This window comes from Aptenodytes patagonicus, chromosome 18 (genome assembly GCF_965638725.1).
Source record: "Aptenodytes patagonicus chromosome 18, bAptPat1.pri.cur, whole genome shotgun sequence".
Lineage (NCBI taxonomy): Eukaryota > Metazoa > Chordata > Aves > Sphenisciformes > Spheniscidae > Aptenodytes > Aptenodytes patagonicus.
Genome location: NC_134966.1, coordinates 4,197,271 through 4,216,366, shown reverse-complemented (window position 1 = coordinate 4,216,366; position 19,096 = coordinate 4,197,271). Strand labels below are relative to the sequence as shown.

The 19,096-nt window shown below is 52.9% G+C and overlaps 1 protein-coding gene across 3 annotated transcripts in view; it reads left to right on the top strand.

The window, feature by feature from the left end:
* ASTN2 (astrotactin 2) overlaps nt 1-19,096 on the top strand; it is a 364,218-nt gene that overhangs the window by 339,621 nt on the left and 5,501 nt on the right. For all 3 annotated transcript variants that reach the window (XM_076355678.1, XM_076355679.1, XM_076355680.1), the window contains 2 exons: nt 15,483-15,583; nt 17,579-17,762. In XM_076355678.1, coding sequence (XP_076211793.1) covers nt 15,483-15,583; nt 17,579-17,762 — 285 coding nt within the window. The remainder of the gene's footprint in view (nt 1-15,482; nt 15,584-17,578; nt 17,763-19,096) is intronic.

The window sequence follows — 19,096 nt, the reverse complement described above, 5'->3', positions numbered from 1 at the left end:
CGACATCACAGTCTTCCAGCCTTTCAGTGACAGGGTGTGGGGGGAGTACATATCCTGCACACTGGAGGCTCTACACGCGCCAATGCCGGTTTCTTGCATGGGGTGGGGGATGCTCGGGGATGCCTCTTGCTTTCCGGGATGCCCACCCCAGGCTGCTGGGAGAACCTCTCAGAACAAGCACCCTGAACCAAAACGCTTCTTCAGTGCCCTTTGACATGTCATCACAGATGTGATCACACATGACACTTTTGCCAACATAAATATTTAATCCCAGCGCACTGCACAGAAAGGCCCTTGTAGAGTTAATACTTCAACTCATGTTTTCACTTGGAAAACAATTCAGCGTGTGGCAGTGCAGCAGGTACAAGCCAGGGACAGAGCCGAAATGATTCTATGATCACAGATGTAAGGGAAAGGATTTCAAGCCATTATGGCTGCCACAAGTTGTCCTCTTGGCCCTACACTGCACCTCCCTTCTTGCAGGAGCATCCATCTTGCATGGGCAAGGACTGATGCGTGTCCCCAGCTTGGGCAGCCTGTTATTCACTGGAAGTTGCTGTCTTAGTAACAGCATCGTCTTGCTTAATTGTTAGCTTAGCTGTCCCAGAGCAAGTCTGGGATAATGCCCAAGAGTCGCATCAATGCATCTCTCCCTACTTTATGCCCACAAAGTAGACCAAGACAGAAAAAAGGGCTCTGTCTCACCTCAGCCCTCTGTCCTGTCTGCTCAGCTGGCCTCATCCCCATCAAGGCAGTATGTAGGGGACTGGTGGAGACCTGAAGCTGCCCGGGGTGATCCCATAAATCCAACCTTTGCGGCACTGCTGCAGGCTGGGATGTATTTACCCAAGTGACAGGCTGCCTCTGGGGAGCATCAGCACTACCAGCGTCACCTTCTCTGTCCTCTCTGCCTCTTGTTCTTCTCCCCTCTGGGTTTGGGGGCTTTTTGGTAGGGTTTGTGTACATTTTGCAGTGCTGCATCCCCGTGGGTGCTGTCCTTTGTCAGTGCTGTACCTGAGTGCATGGAAATGTATGGATGAGGACTGCTGTGCGTATCTGTCCATACTGTTTATGGGTTTGGATCTGGGGGGCTGGGACACCTCACTTTGCTGGGGCTCTTCCCCATACCAGCAGCAGGAACATGTACCTTAGTGCTACCCAATAGCCCCATAAACCCACCATCCCATAACCCTTATCCCGTAAGCCCGTCTGAGGTGAATTCATGGCCAGATCCTGCTCTAAATAACCTCTGGGTAAGCAGGTGTATTTTGAGATGTTTGATGAGGATACCTGTGACGGTGCGTGCGTGGAGCAGCATGTGATCGTGTGGCTGGTTAGCCCCGTGCTCTGGCAGGTGAAGCAAACCCTTTACGGAGGGCTTCCCACCAAGGGCACTGCAGAGAACGGAATATCCTAAATACTGCTGCAGCTCAGCAAAGTGCTGCACCTCATGTTCCCCTTGGCAGTGTACCCCGTACCACGCTCCCCAGGCAGCAGCTTGCAGTGACATCCCTGTGGCTCTTCCATTGCCTATCCAAACCCGCGTGATTGCTGCTCCGGCAGAGCTGCCCCGGTGCAGTCCAGCCCATGCTGTGAAGCCCACCCCATGGCATGAAGCCCACCTGCGTCACCCCACGCGGCTCCCGAGCTCTTGCAGGCCACCTTCAGCTTTCGGCTCTGTCCCTGGCTTGTACCTGCTGCACTGCCACACGCTGAATTGTTTTCCAAGTGGAAACATGAGTTGAAGTATTAACTCCACAAGGGCCTTTCTGTGCAGTGCGCCGGGATTAAATATTTATGTTGGCAAAAAGCGTGTAATAGGCAGCTCAAGATCAGAGATAATGAAACTGAGGTGTGTGGAGAAAGGGGGGAGGAGGCAGGGGGCTTGCAGGAGCAGAAGGGAGAGGGACCCAAGTGGGTTGTAGTATGTGTGCATGGGCGACTGCTTTCGGTTTTATTAATACCCCACCTGTTTGCGGGGGGGCCCCAGCCCCATTGCTGGAAGCTCTGCAATGCACGAAGGAGTGCAGAGATCAGCCATTGCTGTTCCTTGCGCGCAGGAGTAATTGTCACCCAGGTGACTTTAGCTTAGAGCCATCTGAAGTGAGGTGGGGCAGGGACTGTCCTGGCGAAGATGCCTGGGCAGGGAGTAGTGAGCGATGAGACCCTCTAGGTGTCATCTGCAAATGATGTATGATCCTAAATCATTAATAGTGGTGATACAGGATCCCTCGCTTTTCCAGACCGCTGCAGTCAAGGTTATTTACCGGTGACTGAATCCCATCAGGCAGCAACATGGTTTGGATTATACGGAGGGCTCCCAATCGGGTCAGGAGGATGCTCATCGTGGCAACCGCAGCATACCGAGTGGGGAAGGCCCATGCAAGCCTCCGCGGTGGGTGTTAATGAAGAGCCCCTCGAAGATGGGCAGCAGGGGTGCATGAGGGGAGCAGGCAGAGGCGAGGTGCGCGGCGGGGAGGGCACTGGGCGATGCAGAAGGGAGGACCCGCTCTTCCACCACGGGAGGAAAACAAGGAGCACTTGCAACTGCAAAGGGCGTTGCTCTTTCTCAATTCATTATCTTTATGAGACAACAACATCTCTCTCTTTCCCCCCAACAACAAATACCGCAGAAGGCGGCGCATGGTGGGTATGAGTCCCGCGCCGTGCTGTGGGACCACAGCCAGTCGCGGAGCCTCCAGGGAGGTATGAAACGAGGCATGAATGGAGTGTTAGGAGAGAATGGAAACTCTCCACTGGCTCCCATGCTGGGTCTCTTGCGGGGGGTCCCTTGCTCACGATGACAGCACTGCCTCTCATAAACACGCATTTCCTCATCCCCGTTTGTTTCTCTCTCTTGTGCAATCTCTTGTACCAGACGGGAATGGGAGTGAGTCCCAATGGTACGTGAATGTGTTACAAAAAACCTTCCCACCCTGCCACCAACGAAGTACTGAGAAATAACAACAGGGTTTAAAAGAAAAAAAGAGAAAGAAAAGAAAGATGGGGGGAGCCGGATGGATTTGCTACTGGCCATGAGTTATTATTCTGAGTGTAAACTCAAGGGCATGGCTGTGCTGGTAGTTTGCAGCATCAACCAGCACTCAGAAGCCCCCGCTACACTCGGCGCTGTGCATCCCTCTGGGAAAAGGAAGTTCCTTCCCCAAATGACTTTCCTGAGTGAAAAACATGGGACAAAAATAGGGGCAAAGTAACTTGGCTGAGATCACATAGTGCTCAAACCAAGAGATAGTCCCAGCTCCTGCCTGGAGCCTGCCTGCCCAACACCATCCCCTGTGCTGGGTTGTTTCACTTGGGACGTGTGAGCAGCGCAGCTGCTGCCCTGCTGCCAGTCCGGGGGCATTGGCCAGGCTGCCCTTCTCAACCGACACTGCTAGGATAGAGCACAACCGGGGTGAGGTGTGACACTAAGGTGTAGGAGCAAGGGCAAGTCCCGCCATCAAACGCAACAAGTCTTCTGGACCGGTAGTAGAGGTTATAAGGTCTTCTGGACCTGGGCTGGTGTAGCAGGGATGGAGGATCCGTGTGTTAGCTCTAGCTGCAGAGGAGGAGAAGCTGCTGGGAGTTGCAATCCTTCCACACAGAGGGAAAAGCAAGGGAGGAAACCTGCAGGGAGCGATGCCTCCAGAGCAGCATTTGCGGGAGAGCAGAGCTGGCTCCGCACCTCTGGACGCTCGCAAGCATGGCCACCGCAATGATGAGGCGCTCTCCTGAAATGCCGGGCAGCAGGTCTCCGGTCCCCGGAGAGGCCTGCTGGGGGTAGCAGGGCTCTTGCTCTGGGCTGGTTGGCTGTATAGCTATCATTTCAATAAAGAAATTATTAAAAGGGGGCGGGGGGGGGGGGGGGAGAAAAACCCAAAACATCTGTTTTACTTCAAATCAGGGAAGATTCCTTTGCTTGCAAGGAATGTGTAAATCACGCCGGGCTGGGAGATGTACATAACCCTGCCTGAAAGCTCCTCTGCACTTCAAACGAATTCTAACGTGCTTACTGGGATTTTGTTTTTATTATTTGTTTCAGCCCCCCCTCCCTTGTCCTACCCTCCACCCTCCCGGTCTGCCTGCCGGTGCTATGAGAATCCCCTGCCTGCTGCCAGCCCCTCGCCCCGTCCCCCCTCGATTCGGGGGCCTCGGGGCGCGGGGGGAGCGGCCAGCGGGCAGCAGCGACCGCAGACCTGGCTGGCGTCCTTCTGCCGGGGCTTGCTGGCACGCAGCATCCCTGCCTTGCCACCGTCCTCCCCCGACACTGTCCCCATGCTGACATTGCAGGGCCATTGCAGGGACCCGTTGGCTGCCCTTGCCTGGCGCAGGGTATGAATGCATCTCGCTCGGAGGCTGGCACGTTTGGATCCTGCTGGGGATGCTGCGAGCGTGGCAAGCAGAGGCGTCCCCCTCCTCCAAGCCGTTCCCTTGTGTGCTGTTATTGTTGTCGTGCTTTGTTTTGCTTTGTTTCGAGCGGAGGGTGAAGCTAGGGCTGGCCAACGGTGCTGGGGACAAACCTAACGGAGAGAGAGAGAGAGATAGACAGGCAGGCAGGCAGGCAGGCAGCCTCTGCTCTTAGAGGGGCATGTCCACCTCCCCATGCCGACCTACTAAGGTGACTCGCCCTGCACCAGAGGGACCACCCTCGGGGCCGAGGACAGGCTCCACTCCGTGCGGTCGATGCAGCCCTTTGCCTTTCCTCCAAGGCTGTCGAGCAGGAGGCCCTATTGTGGTGGCTTATATAAGAACAGTCAGCCATCAACTCGCTTGATGTGGACCACCCACTACTCCTCAGATGACACTGTCTTTTGAAGTCACTACCAGCCTGGGCTGGATTTCAACCAGCAGCCCAGATGGAAGCCAAGCCCCCAGGAGGATGAGAACAAGCCCTACCAAGGGGTTCTCCTGGGGTAGCAAACTGTGGAGTGTCTGGTTCTTGTTTAGAGAGACTGTGAGGTTGGGAGGGGCAAACGTTTCCCAATTTGCCAAGGGTCACAACCTTCCTCTCCCCCCATCTCCCCAGGGCCGGCAATGGCCAAGCTTTGCAGAGCGTTGGTAGGTTGAACGGCTGGTATGGTTAGCTGTGAACATTTCCATTGTGGAGCTCACTGCAGGGGCCCAGGGCCTCGCTTGCTTCTCCTTTCTCCCTGGCACAACTGGAGGAAGAGTTTGATTTATTCCCTCTCTCCTTCTGAGCAGCCTTCTTGTCTGCTGCAGCCGCAGCCTCCCCAAGCCCTGCTGTCTCTTCATGGAGGAGGACGGCAGCTGTCCCAGGAGTAGCCCAAGGAAGGTACTGAAGTGATGCGTGTCTCCTGGGAGACCCACCCAGCACGCAGGACTAATGCTTTCAGATGAGGCTGAAAGCCACCCACCCGAAGATCCATGCGAAGAAGACAAGCAAAACCTCAGAGTAATGACTTACTCCTAAACACGTAACCTTCAAGGAGCCGGGGCTGGAGGCTTCGGGGTGTCTGTGGCTGAGGGAAGAGGGGCAGAGTTGTCCCAGACCTAAGGGGAGAGCAGAAGGTATTGCAGCGGGAGGGAGAGAGGATGCGGGTGCTACCTGGGGATACCCTGGCCCTGAGAGCGGAGGAGGGTTGTGGAGAGCTGGAGGGATTGATGGGCGTTGCAGTACGCGCGTGAAGGCTGCGGCAGGACCTGAGGGAATGTGGGACGCAGAGCCTGGGGAAAGCCCTCCTTGGCTGGGCTGAACCCAGGACAGCTCAATCCATCACCAGCTCTCGCTGATGCTCTGCAGCCGGAGCGGGACAAGCCCCTGCAGTTTGCAGCCTCGGGCGTCAGTCTGAGCCGTGGAATGGGGGGAATTGTTCCAGCAGCACAGGGAGTCGGAGGCAACTCGTTTGACCTTTGTCCAAGGGCTTTGTTTGGGATCTCCTGGTGAGTCCCAGCAGAACAGGGACTCTGGCGGTCAACAGACTGATATGAGCTGCTTTTGCTTCACTGGAGGCAAAAGCACCAGCCTGCAGTGACTCAGCACCACCTCCTTCTGGTTCTTCACTCCACCAAAGGATGTTAGAATTCACATCCTGGGTGACCTGAGACCTTCTCTGGCCTTCCAGGCAGAGGGGGGGGGAACACCTTGCCCCAAGCCCTGAGACAGGCAGTGGAGATTGTGAAGAGCTGGGCCAGTTCTTGCTGTGTTGCCTTTATGAGCACATCTGCGAATCCTCATCCTCACAGCCAGCAGGACGAAAGCAAGGAGACAACTGCCAAGAAATACGGACCTCAAACACCCTCTATCCATCCTCCCCAAAGCTGGTAATTCCATAGTGATCCTGCTTTTTCTGACATTGTCGTGTCCTCAGAGTTCAGGGACCATCCCTGTGGGGCACCCTAGAGGGTCTACTGGGCATCTTCAAGCTAGTAAAAGACTTCTTGCTCCTTGGAGCGCGCCTAGGAGCTAATGCCCCAGGGTTGCAACATAGGCTGTGTTAATGTTATCTCATGTCAGGGCTGCTTTTTTGGGTGTGCTGTCCTGCTGCCATGCCAAGGAGCTGTTCTCTCATCCACGTCTTGTCTCTGTCAGAAGCTTTGTGCAGTGCAGCGGTCCCTCGCTCCAGAGAAGCTTGCTCTGCTCTTCCTTCATCAGTGGCGTAAAGCTGCTCCTGAAAGGATGTACTCTGAGCGTGAGCCACGCACTGGGGAAATAGAAACCTTATCAAGGATGAGGGATGCGGGAGTAATTATCTGCTCCTTGCCAGTGGTTGCAAGGAGCAGGGGTGACAAAGGAGGAAATCTGTAGGAAGAGAAAAGGGCAGGGGGGACAGGGGGCACTGCTGGTGCTCTCAGCCCTGGGATAGTGAAGGCACCCTGGGGACCCAGCGGCCAGGAGGGCTGCAGTGACGGTGCTGACCTTCTGGGTGAAACCGTGGCCCTGCTGAAACCGGCTGGCATTTTTCCCTCATTTCCAGTGAAACACGTTTTCGCCTAAGGCAATCTTGGCACTGCCGCTTGCAAGGTGTCCGGCTGGCAAAGGGGCTCCTTGTGGGATCTTGGCCTTCCAACACAGGTATCATTCAGGAGCAGGGCTCTAGGGAACAGAAGGCAGCCTGTGTATCAAGGCCCTCTTTCACAGCCATGGCAGTACTGGGAATCGCTGCTCTGGTGGGGTTTATTGACAGGGTTTCGAGGGAAATCTCAGGAAATTGAGACGTTGCAGCTGAGGCTGGGAAGGTGAGTGTCCTACCAGGGATTTCTCTAGCAGGGAGGTAATTGATCCAGGCAGTAGCAAGAAATGGTCAGGATTTTTAATTAATTTCTTTCTTTCCCTTTCATCCTTTTCTTGGAGCTTTGTTCAATAGGGATCTGAAACAAAAAGAGATTGATGAAGTGCTATAAGGAGTGAGGGCTGAGCAAATCTGCATCATAGGTTGGCTCAGGTGTGCAGCGTCTGCCGTGCATGCAGCGGAGAGTCAGGGGGACCAGTGCTCACACCTTGCCCGCTGCAGGAGGGCAAGCCTAGGAGACCTGGAGCAGCATGGTATGCTGACCCAGTGCCATGCGGAGACAGCATTTCAGTGCCAAAAGTCATGGAGCGGTATTTTCCCAATACTCGGCTCTCAAGCTGCTATGACTATAGCTGAGCTACCTCGTTCATGCTACCTGGGGATCGACTGTGCATGTAGACACACTCAGCAGTCTCCTATGAGCCTCTCCTCCCTCTTGTCATCTCCCCAGTGCCACCCAGCCTCCAGGGGACAGCAGCCACTGCCTCAGACAAAACCGGGTGCCGGGTAAGAAGGCATCTGATACTACTTTAGGTTCTGTGTCTCTTGTCATGCAGGGTTGCATGGCAGCTGTGGGGTTTGCAGTACATGCAGTAGGTGCTGCAGGACACCTCTACGAGCACAGTGGTGGGATGCCATGACACCAAAGTGGCACTGTCCCACACTGCACCCCTGTAATGCAGCAGCATTAAGTGGCCCTGCCCTCCTCCCTGGCAGCTCCCGTGAGGAGTACCATGCCCTCAAGTCAGTGGTTTTGAGCGTGGACATGGCATTAGCTGCAACTCAGAGTAACCTCGCAGTGCGGATAACCCTGCAGCTGGGAGGTTCGGCAGGAGATGTATGAGCCCACGGTGGGGGCACAGGGGTGGGTGGGGGCCCCATGGACCACGCACACCCCGTGGCATGCAGCTGGGGGTAAAACACCCACAGGTCTGCTCCACCCTGCAGCACCACTGGGCTCCCCCACTTTGCAAGAACAGTCAGAAGGTCAACCCTTGACCTTCCCAAGGTTGCCACAGAGCAGAGATGGACCCATGGCTGTGCAAGCCTGTCCCCAGCCTCACAGCTGCTCCACCTGCCCTCACTGTCTCAGAAATCAGGTCTCCTCTGCCCTTTTCCAGAGCTCTCCTTGAACAAGCAGCCTCTTACTCTGCAGAGCAGCCTGTGCTCTTCCTCCTGCCAGGAGTATTTGATGGGCACTGTTTTATATGCTTCCAAAAGGCATCAGACACCTGAGGCATGTTGTGGCAGGTACATTTATTTCCCTCCATCTGACAACTGTGGTCTGGTATTGTTGGGAGGCATCTGTTGAAGGATAACGATTAGTCTCACAGCATTTGCTGTCCTGGAAAAAAAGGTGTGAATTGTGAGAACAGTTTACTGACAGCCTCATGTATTCATGTAACAGCAAAGCTTCAATACTCTGGTGTGACACCAGCGTTACTGCTAACCTGTCCCTCCATCATGCTGATGGGAGCAAGGTCAGTTGTCACAGATGGTTGAAAGAAGCCCAGTTATAAAAGGTACTTTTCTTGGGTGGTAGAACTGTGAGGAAATCTTTCTAAAAGATGGGGTTTTTTCCAAGATGGCACTATCCACTGTTTCCTTATTGCAGTATAGGCTCTGTGGAAAGGCAGAGCCAAAAACGATGGCAATGCAAAACAGAAGATGTCAGTCCTTTTGCAGAAGAGGTATGACACATCATAAGCAGCAATTCACTGGGTGATGGTAGCAGGTCGGTGTCGCCTCCCTCGGTGCCTCTCCCCAGCGTGCAGCAGGCACCGAGCTGCTCAGAAACTCGTCTTCCACGACGAGCTGCCCCCTCTGCACTTGGCACAGCCTGAGGTCGCAGCACAACCCCTTGTCCCCAGCCCTGCCCCACATTCCTGCCAGGCTTCAGATGCCCTAATGGGAGCATCTGATTGCTGTAATACTTGTGACAGTGCCAGTCCCGGGGAGACAGCATGAAGATGTCCACCACCTTGTAAAGCTTAGCCCAAATCCCAAGCCTCCAGCAGGGCCTCTGGTAGGGATGCAGCGTGGTCAGTCCCATGCCAGGGTACCAGCCCACCTCGCTATCTGGCACCATGGACACGGGCACAGCATGAGCGATCAGCCCAAAGTCAGGGCCCAACAAATAGACCAAGAAATCCTCTCCTTCCAAAAAACCACTCCCTGCTTGTTGTCTGCTTGGTATTTGCTGCAGAGACCGGGGGGGTTGTTCTCATTTACCTTTCTTAATTATTTCAAATCACAGAGTCGCCAATAAGCTAAGCTGCATTCCTGTGGCTTGTGTGGACGGGCTGCTTTTTATTTGATTTGATTTCTTTTTAAATTGTAATGGTTTTGGAATTGGGAATGCTTGCACTAAACACACACACCCCTTTCCGTGCTTGCCCAGACTGCTGCTGGCAGGCGAGCCCTGCTCCTGCTCCATGGCCATCAATGAAAGCAGCTGGGAGGTTCGGCAGGAGATGTATGAGCCCACGGTGGGGGCACAGGGGTGGGTGGGGGCCCCATGGACCACGCACACCCCGTGGCATGCAGCTGGGGGTAAAACACCCACAGGTCTGCTCCACCCTGCAGCACCACTGGGCTCCCCCACTTTGCAAGAACAGTCTTTCAGGGAAGCTGTTTGTGTAAATTTATTGATGTTTTTAGCAGCCAGGAGATGCTGAGATGAAGGTCTGTTGCTGCTCACCAGACTGATAATCTGCTGTGAGTATTGGAACAAAGAAACACACACACCATCTCAGCCTCCCCGCCTCCGGGCTGCCTCCAGCGAGCCCCTCACCTTGGTGTCCGGGAGCTGAAGGTACTAAAAGACTGAGAGAGGACAGTGTTTGCTCGTGGGTCCCCCGAGCACAAGGGTGCGCGCAGTGCTGGATGTGAGGAGTATGTTCGCGCCCGCGTGTGTTTGTGGCACCGTTCTTGGCTGCTCCGCTCTGCACAGGCCTGAGTCCGGGCACAGCCCGAGCCTCACTGGCCCCAGGTCCCTCGTGCCCAGTCCCTGTGTTGAGATCACCGGGGAGGGGGGAGGCAAGGATTGCCAAGAGCTGGTCCATTGAGGGCTTTTAAACGGAGGCCTCCGAATTGTTTTTCAGCTGGAACAGGAAGCGAGAAGGGCTGGCAAAGCAGGGGCGTGATGTGTGTGTGTCAGAACGCTGGACCAGCCTCAGCAGCGCGGCGCTGGTTGCATGCGAGCCCAGAGACCCCGGGCTGTGCAGAAGGCACGGATAAGCCGTGACCGACCAGAGCGTGACGGCAGGACGTGCACATAACACCGAGGTGATGTGACCTCAGCCAGGTCAGGATTTGTGTTTTCGTGCTCAGCATCGTGGGTGGTGGTACCCACGCTGCCAGGGGAGAGAGAATCCATTGCACCATGTGTGTGACACCAGCCAGGTCTGCCCTGCGCCGAGCTCCTGGAGCTAGCAGCAAAACAGAGTCTCGTGGCCTCAAGAGCAAGGTGCCAAGCCCAGGCTTATCAGCCAAGCGCAAGCCAAGCCCTACTGGCAAGAGCATCTTGTGGTTGCACCACTTCAGAAAGCATGAGACTGTATTTCTGCATGATGCTGGACTCTGGAGCGGTGTCTCTGCCCTGTCCCCCACTTACGTGGTGCAGGGGTCTCCTTAGCACAGCCCAGGTTTGCCACACAGCCATTGCTTTTGGATGCGGCCAGCTACTCGTAGGCACCCGGTTATTTAGCATGGGTGGTTGGCAGCTGCCGGAGTGCTTACTGGACTCCTTATTGGACCCTTTTCTCTGCAGCCCAGGCAGCCCATGTGTGTTACGGCATCTCATTGAGCAGCTGCACAAGCCCAAAGGCTTCAGGAAGAGCAGTGCACAAGACAGAACAGAAATGTCTGTGGTATCTCTGTAGGATATAAAGAAATCAGCCGACGAGCTGAGGAAGGTCAGACACAGAAGTCCTTATTTTCCTTCCCACAAATAAGGATCATGAGTAAAGCACTCAAACATCACGAGCATCATGAGAGGGAGTTAAAAAAACATGAGCCGACATTATTGTCTATGAATAAATAACATGTTCTGGGGTTTCATTCTCAGCCTTACAGTTTCGTGCCTTTAGAATTTGGTATTTTGGGTTCTTTTTTTCTCTGCATGGAGAAAGGATAGAAACATATTTTTCTTTTTTTTTTTTTTTTTAATGCAATTGACAATCTTCCACAATCATTGGATTCCAGGAACCGATGCTTTAACACCCCCCTCCGCTTTCTTTTCCTCCCCCAAGAAGCATCTTGAGCCTAGTGATAAAATCCAGGCTTCAGCCAACGTTGGGTGGGGTGTCTACGAGGAAGGTGGTGTTGACATTTCATGAGGCCACATGTTAATTGCTTTCTATCTCTCTCTAAAAGTTCCTTTGGGTCCCAATAGGTTTGAATTTAGTAGTAAACATTTAAGTGGCGTTACTTTATAGGACTTCATATGCTGTGTTTTGCTGCAGAGGTGGCAGCATTTCCAGGCATGGAGGGGCTGATTTCTGCCAAGAGCATATGTGCTTCCAGTGGTGAAATGCTCTTTGAAACCTCTTTGGGCAAAATATATCTTAGTATTTCTAGAAAAGCAAGTGTTCATGTATGATCTTACTGAAGGCACAGGTGAAAAAGAGGATCAGCTGTGAGACAGTAGCAGGTAGCCCCAAGCTCCTTTGGAAAGCACAGGGAGAACATGAGAAAACGTCGTGGGGAAAGTTTATTGCTAAACGAAACACCTCCAGGTTATGAAGGAGGCTCTGCCAGATCATAGCTACCATATGGCATTCCAGGTTGTCTGACGTGGTTTCATGCACTGAGTGCGGGTCTGGGACCTTTTCGTTTCTGGCTTTGACTTTACCCCAGAGATCCTCTGCCTTGCACAAAACGCTCAGAACCACTCTTTGGCCTCATTTTTTTTTTTTTTTTATAAATTATCAAGGTCGGCATAATCGGGTGCAGCTCCATCATCGTCGGCGGGGATGCTGCTTGTTTTGGTCCTTGGCCCAAAACGCTGTATATAGATGCAAGTATGGCAGGAGGATCTCCGCGTAGCATTGCAGAGCTGGACTCCAGCCCGCCACGTGCTCTGCGTAGCTCCTGCCCTCAGTCGTGCTCGCTTCAGTTTTCCCCTTACTTGCTGTGCAGACATCCCCATCCCTCCCGTGCGGTGGCGGTCCCTCTCCTCCCGCCGGCTGCCTTCTTTATGCCCTGTTGGGTCCCAGGCTGGTCCCGTCCCTGCCGGCGGCTCCTTGCCTGCATCTGCCAGAGGTTTCTCTTAGATGCAGCAAGCAAGATCTGGCTGTTAATGCCAGCTTTACACTGAGCCGCAGATCTTTGCACTCTCTTTTCTTAATTGTCTGTTTCTGGGAATAAAATTAAAAAATAAACCCCAGCACTCTGTGCAGTGCCATTAACTGACCATGAAAGTGTTTTGCCGCAGAGGCTGGGTGGTCAAGTGGTTTGAGAACAAGATTGGAAACCATCATCTCCTGAGTTTCCAAACTGTTCATGTCACTGAGCCTCTCCAGGGCACGACGCTTCACCCCATATGTCTCTGTTTACCATCGATAAAACAGAGCTATTAATACTGCTGTGCTTCAGGGTGATCTTTTGGACCATAATTAATGTTAAAACCTTCTGAGATCACTAGCTGGAAGGAGCTAGAGAGGTGCAGAGGGCTGCATGCTGCCAGGGCTGACAGCTTCCACCAGAGCTGAATTTATTGGTGCTGATTCCAAAAACATCTCATTCAGAGTGAATGGAAATGAAAAACTTTCCTCTAAGGTTCTTGAAAGAGGACTGGTTTCAGGTGAGGTAAAGCAATTATTTTTTTTCTCAAAAAAGAATTTTTGAGCAGATCAAAATCACTTTGATTCTGATGTTTTTCCATTTACATTTTGGTTTTTTTTTTTTTCTTATATGATCCGAAAAAATGATGAAATGAAGGGCTTGTTTGTTGATATATATTTTTTAACCCAGTGCAGATGCTCTTGCTCTTGGCAGCTGAGTGACTTTGCTTCTGTGTGTGCTGGGCAGAGGGGAAAAGTGCAGTCAAAGGGCTAACGCAGGTCTTTAACATCGCCCAAAGGGGTGGATGTGCTTTTACACCCTGCCAAGCAGAGACGCTTCCTCCTGACCCCACTGGTGATGGAATAGGTGATGTGGGCACTAATTGCCCAATGTTACAATTGTGTTTTGATAAAAGTCTGCCGTTTTTCAAGGAAGGTGCTCTGGCACTGAGCCGCCATGGGCAGAGCAGAGGTTACGCATTAGCTGTGCTCACCCATTTAAAAAAGAAAACACAACACCGCAGCCGCTGTGGCTAAGCAAGTGTCCCCAGGACGGGGATGGAGATCAGCTCACAGCAGTAACCTGCTTGTAAGCCCTCTTACTGCTTGTTGTGCTTATGCTGATGAGCAAGAAGAGCATTGCCTGCTGCTGAGCACCTTGATGGGCAGCAGGAATCCTGGGGTCTCTGCCCAGCTCTCCCGCTGCAGAGTTCCTTGTCTCGCTGGGGCTGAGGTCCTCCCACCCAACACTGGGTGCCCCTATTGTTGTTGCTTTCTGGACCTGGAAGGAGGGGGATTCATGTTGCCAAGCTGCAGAGACACATACCTTACCTGCAAGAGACTCCTTACTCACCTTGAACCCCTCGTCTATTGAAGGGAGGAGGAGGGGCGGTGGCACCTCCGGGATGGGATGCAAAGCCCTGAAGTTAGACTCCTGCCCCGAATTCGATATTACCCTATTGCTCTGTTGCTGTCCCTTAATTATAGCGGGAGAACAGCCTGTGTGTGGTACTTGCGAAGTTGCACAGTGCGGACGTCCTTCCTGATATGCTCCCACTCTGAGCAACGTTCCTTGTAAAATCAGGAAAATGATGTCATGCCAAAGAATTAAATAGCATCTCCTTGGGTGAGCTCAGCGTGTGCATCCCCTGCATGCCCCAGCTTTGTGAAAATGGGAGTTGTCCCTACACACAAGTGGGTTCCTTGGCAGTCTGCTGGCATCCTTTCAGACAGCAAGTATTGTTAAGGAACTAATGCTAATTGCTCGGAGAGTGTATGTCCTGTGCTGGGAATTGCTACCGTGCAAATGTCAGCTCTTACCAGCCGCACGTGGGGTGCACAGGGCCAGCAGGGAGGAGAGGGGGGAGCTGGCGGTGCTCGTGTGTGGGGTGAGGAAAAGGGAGGCATCGCTTCTGTCCCCGTTAAAGATGCTAAGGAGTTAGGACCATTCCTTAAGTAAACATACCTCAGGGTCTCAATCCCATTTAAGCTTCAGCTGCTTTTATGGTACTCCTTGCACTCACTTGCAAGAGCTGCTCAGTTATACCTTAGGATAAGGAGCGGGGCTGTGTTATTTCTCGGGAGCTGGGTACCCCGCCACCAGGCATCTCAGACCTCTGAGGGGTTCAAGCCAGCTCCTGCACTTTGTCAAAGCCAGCTCAAGTTTCCGTGCCTGGCTCAGGGTGAATAAATATGAACCGACGCCTTTTGGGAGAGTGGATGGAAGATTGTCACCCCTGCTGCGAAGAAGCATTCTCATTTTGGAGCTTTGATATTCTGACCAGGACTCTGAGCTCAGCATCCCGGGATGTCCCATGCAGCCACAGCCTGTTTATTCAATGCTTCATCCGGCACAAAAGCCATATTTTACTGTCAGATGCTCTCCATTAGCTTCAAGCATGAAATTATCATTCCCACCCTTTTACCAACCCCACCCTGGTGAGGAAATGAGGGAGAAGTCAACCTCAAGGGCCGTTCACAGGATGTGAATGAGGTGTCACTTGTCAGCACAGAGCCCGCTTACGGCAGGAATTACTGCTCCGCTCTCAGGAAGGCTGGAGAGGACCCCGGCTTGCAAACACCACAGCGTTATAATGTTTGCATCGGTGCTGGGCAAAGCAACCCCAGAGATGTTTGCATCCTTTCGCAGTCAGGTGGCTGCAGGGTGCAGCCCCGCAAGGCTCCCAGAGACGGCGGGGGGAGAGGAAATGCAGCTCTGCAGATGCTGCGTGGGGACGCGGTGGCCTGTCCCCCAGGGTCCTTTCCCTGGGTGCTCTCCTGGTCTAAGCCTGAGGTCATCTCGCATCTCCCTGAGATGCCAAAACTGACTGGTAGAAGCCTGGACCACATTTTTCCTTTCTCTTGTGAAGGCCGGTTCCTGTAACAACCTCGCGGTGTGGGACTGAGGGATAAAGACATTATTTTCCTTTTCCTTCCTACCTTCCAGATTTACCCTCTACGCAGTGGATACACGAGGGAGACACTCAGAGCTGAGCACAGTCACCCTGAGGACAGCCTGCCCGCTGGTAGATGACAGCAAGGCAGAAGGTCAGTGTTCAGGCGCCTCATTTTCTGCAACAGAAGACATTTCCTGCTAATTTTGCTTTTCCTGTATTCATTGTACTCCTGCAAGCCCCTCCAGTCCCTCCTCTTCCAGTGTGAATGCTCCTGTAAATTCACCCCCGGGCACAGGGACATTAATCTGGGGAGGGCTGACAAATTGGAAGAGTGTCATAGAATCATAGAATTGTTTAGGTTGGAAAAGACCTTTAAAAGCATCAAGTCCAACCGTTAACGTAGCACTGCCAAGTCCACCACTAAACCATGTCCCCAAGCACCACATCTACATGTCTTTTAAATACCTTCGGGGATGGCAACTCAACCACTTCCCTGGGCAGCCTGTTCCAGTGCTTGACAACCCTTTTGGTGAAGAAACTTTTCCCAATATCCAATCTAAACCTCCCCTGGCGCAACTTGAGGCCGTTTCCTCTCGTCCTATCGCTTGTTACTTGGGAGAAGAGACCGACCCCACCTCGCTACAACCTCCTTTCAGGGAGTTGTAGAGCGCGATGAGGTCTCCCCTCAGCCTCCTTTTCTCCAGGCTGAACAACCCCAGTTCCCTCAGCCGCTCCTCATCAGACTTGTTCTCCAGACCCCTCACCAGCCTCGTTGCCCTTCTCTGGACACGCTCCAGCACCTCGACGTCCTTCTTGTAGTGAGGGGCCCAAAACTGAACACAGTGTTCGAGGTGCGGCCTCACCAGGGCCGAGTACAGGGGCACGATCCCTTCCCTACTCCTGCTGGCCACACTATTTCTGATACAGGCCAGGATGCCATTGGCCTTCTTGGCCGCCTGGGCACACTGCCGGCTCATGTTCAGCCGGCTGTCGACCAGCACCCCCAGGTCCTTTTCCGACAGGCAGCTTTCCAGCCACTCTTCCCCAAGCCTGTAGCATTTCATGGGGTTGCATGGGGTGCCCAGTAGCAAAGTTCCCTCAGCTGGGCAGCTTTTGGCTCCCATGGTCCTGTGCCACACAGCGCCACGGCATCCTTCCCCGCTCATGGCCATAGGAACTGATAATGTGAGTTTGACACACATCTCCTGGAAAAAAAGCAATCTCTTCTTGCAGAAGTGAGAGGCAGCCCTCGCTGTGCCGGGGCAGTGAGCAGTGCGGGACACTGTCAGCTCCGGGTGTTTAAAAGGATGCTGGTGGCAGCTGGTTCAGTTCTGAAACAGAAACACTGATAAAAGCCCAACCACTTTTGCACATTTGCATTTTCCAGTTTTGAAACCGATTCCATTTGTTCTCACACCCAGAGCACTTTGCTGCTTTTAAATTTAAAAAGATTCCTCTAAATGAAAGTTGGGTTACCTGTTTTCATTCTTGTTTGCTTTCTATTCTGAAAAGCACACCAAAGAAAGTTTTCATTAATGCTTTGTTTCATGTTATTGCTAAGCATTCCCAGGAAAAATGAGCAAACGGGAGACTAAGGAAAAGGAAGGAAATGGGATTTTGTGCATTTTTTGTTTCCAAAAAGAGATCCTTTTCTACAGCAGAGAGTGCACCCTCTCTACATCGGAGCTGCTGTAGATACCCACAATGATGATATGCTGTATTTCTGGCTCAAGTACCATCTTGTTATCAACAGCATCATATTCTTCCTACCCTTTAGCATCATAGCTGTGCAATTGCTTTTGTTTTGGTGAATTAGGGAAGAGCTTGCCTGCCCTACCTGGGAGGATAAGGCCGCGTCTGCCTGTGCTAGCAGCCCTCCTCCTCTCCTTCTCCCATTCCTTCATGGAGTATTGCTGGAGTCTGTGGGGCTGCTCCGCTCACGCAGGGCACTCGCTGCAGGATTAGCCTGAGGAATTGCTAAATGCTCCCCAGGTCGCTAAACCCTGCTGCAGGCAGCCCCAAGGGACTGGCAGCCATCCCAGATGCCCGCCCCTCCTGCCAGCCCTGCCAAGGGCTTCGCTCCTCCTCCTCCTGTGTTAGCACCTTCCTGGGTGTTCATTAATCCCATCTCCCTGACCCTTTTCAGAGATAGCTGACAAAATCTACAATCTCTACAACGGCTACACCAGTGGGAAGGAGCAGCAGACGGCCTATAACACGCTGATGGAGGTCTCCGCTTCCATGCTCTTCCGAGTCCAGCACCACTACAACTCCCACTATGAGAAGTTTGGAGACTTCGTCTGGCGCAGTGAGGACGAGCTTGGGCCCAGGTACCTGTCCCTTCCCTGCGTCCTCCCCTGGCCTGCTGCCTGGAGCACCCCTCTGCTTGGCCACCGTGGAAGTGAACCTCATTGCCTTATCCCCGTAGCTGAGAGAAGTTCCCTTCTGGTGTTCACCAAGCTGTCCTTCCATCCCCTGGGACTGCCAGGTCCCAGTTGGTCTTTGAATAAATGTTTATGGGACATCTAGCAGCTGGGTGGTCTTTGGATGAATGCTTTTGGGACATCTAGCAACCAGCCTGAACCAGGCAGGTGATACTCCAGATGAGCTGAGTGTGTTGGAAAAGCTGGGGGGGTCAGGGGCAAAGGGTGTAAATTAGGCCTGGGACATAGTGAAGGATGCCAGCGAGTGTACAGAACTTCATCTGTTACCTATATACAGCTTTATGCTAGAAATATTTTCTCTTTCCTATACATTCGATGCTCTGAGGAGGGCTGGGAGAGGATTGTTCCTGGGAGTATAAAGAGTAACCTTTCCAGAGCGACTGCATCTGCAAACCCCCAGTGTACAGTGAAAGGGGTGGTAAGACTCTAAGAGATCACAGCTCAGGAATAACAGGTCCATGGACTACATTGCATCCAGGGGGCTGGCAGTTGTCCCGGCAGTGTCCCGGCAACGGCCAGACTGCCACGCAGCCCCTTGGGAAACACTCAGCCAGAAATGCTCAGAAGTAGCCGTATCCCTCTGGACATCTTGAGATCTCTTACAGGATTCAAATAGCCTTGACCTGCTTTGAAGCTTTTAGAGACACGGTTCATCCAGCGTCCTCATTTAACATGTTGTTCTCTGAGAAGCTGAAGCAGAGGAAGGTGAAGGAACAGAGTCCTGCAGTCCATGAATAATTGGGAAAGATTTTCCTTCTCTCCCCCCTGCTCCTACCTGCTTGTTGGACATGGCTGAAGATCTGTCCATAATACCAGGATGACAGCTCCTCACAACAGTTTACACCCCTCCCGGACATAAATGCAAGCTGGCCTGGGGCTTTCCCTCCTCCAGAGATGACCTTGGTCATAGTTTCTTTGATAGTTCATTAGCCTCTGGCACGGAGCCACTCTCATCCTTCCCACTGCCTTCCTCCTTCTTTGATGACACTGCAGACTTGTTTGTCCTTTTCAATTGCTCCTCTCTCTATAAATCCCTGGGAACCATCAGCCTCTTCTTACACATCCTTATTTCCTCCGTTACTTGAGATCCAACACACTTACTGAAGGATGCTATCTAGCCTGATACCTACATCAAGCCATGAGATTTGCAAGGTGACATTTAAATTGCCTGTATTACCCGACTCTGTACCAAGCTACCTCTGGAGTCAGCAGTCGATTCG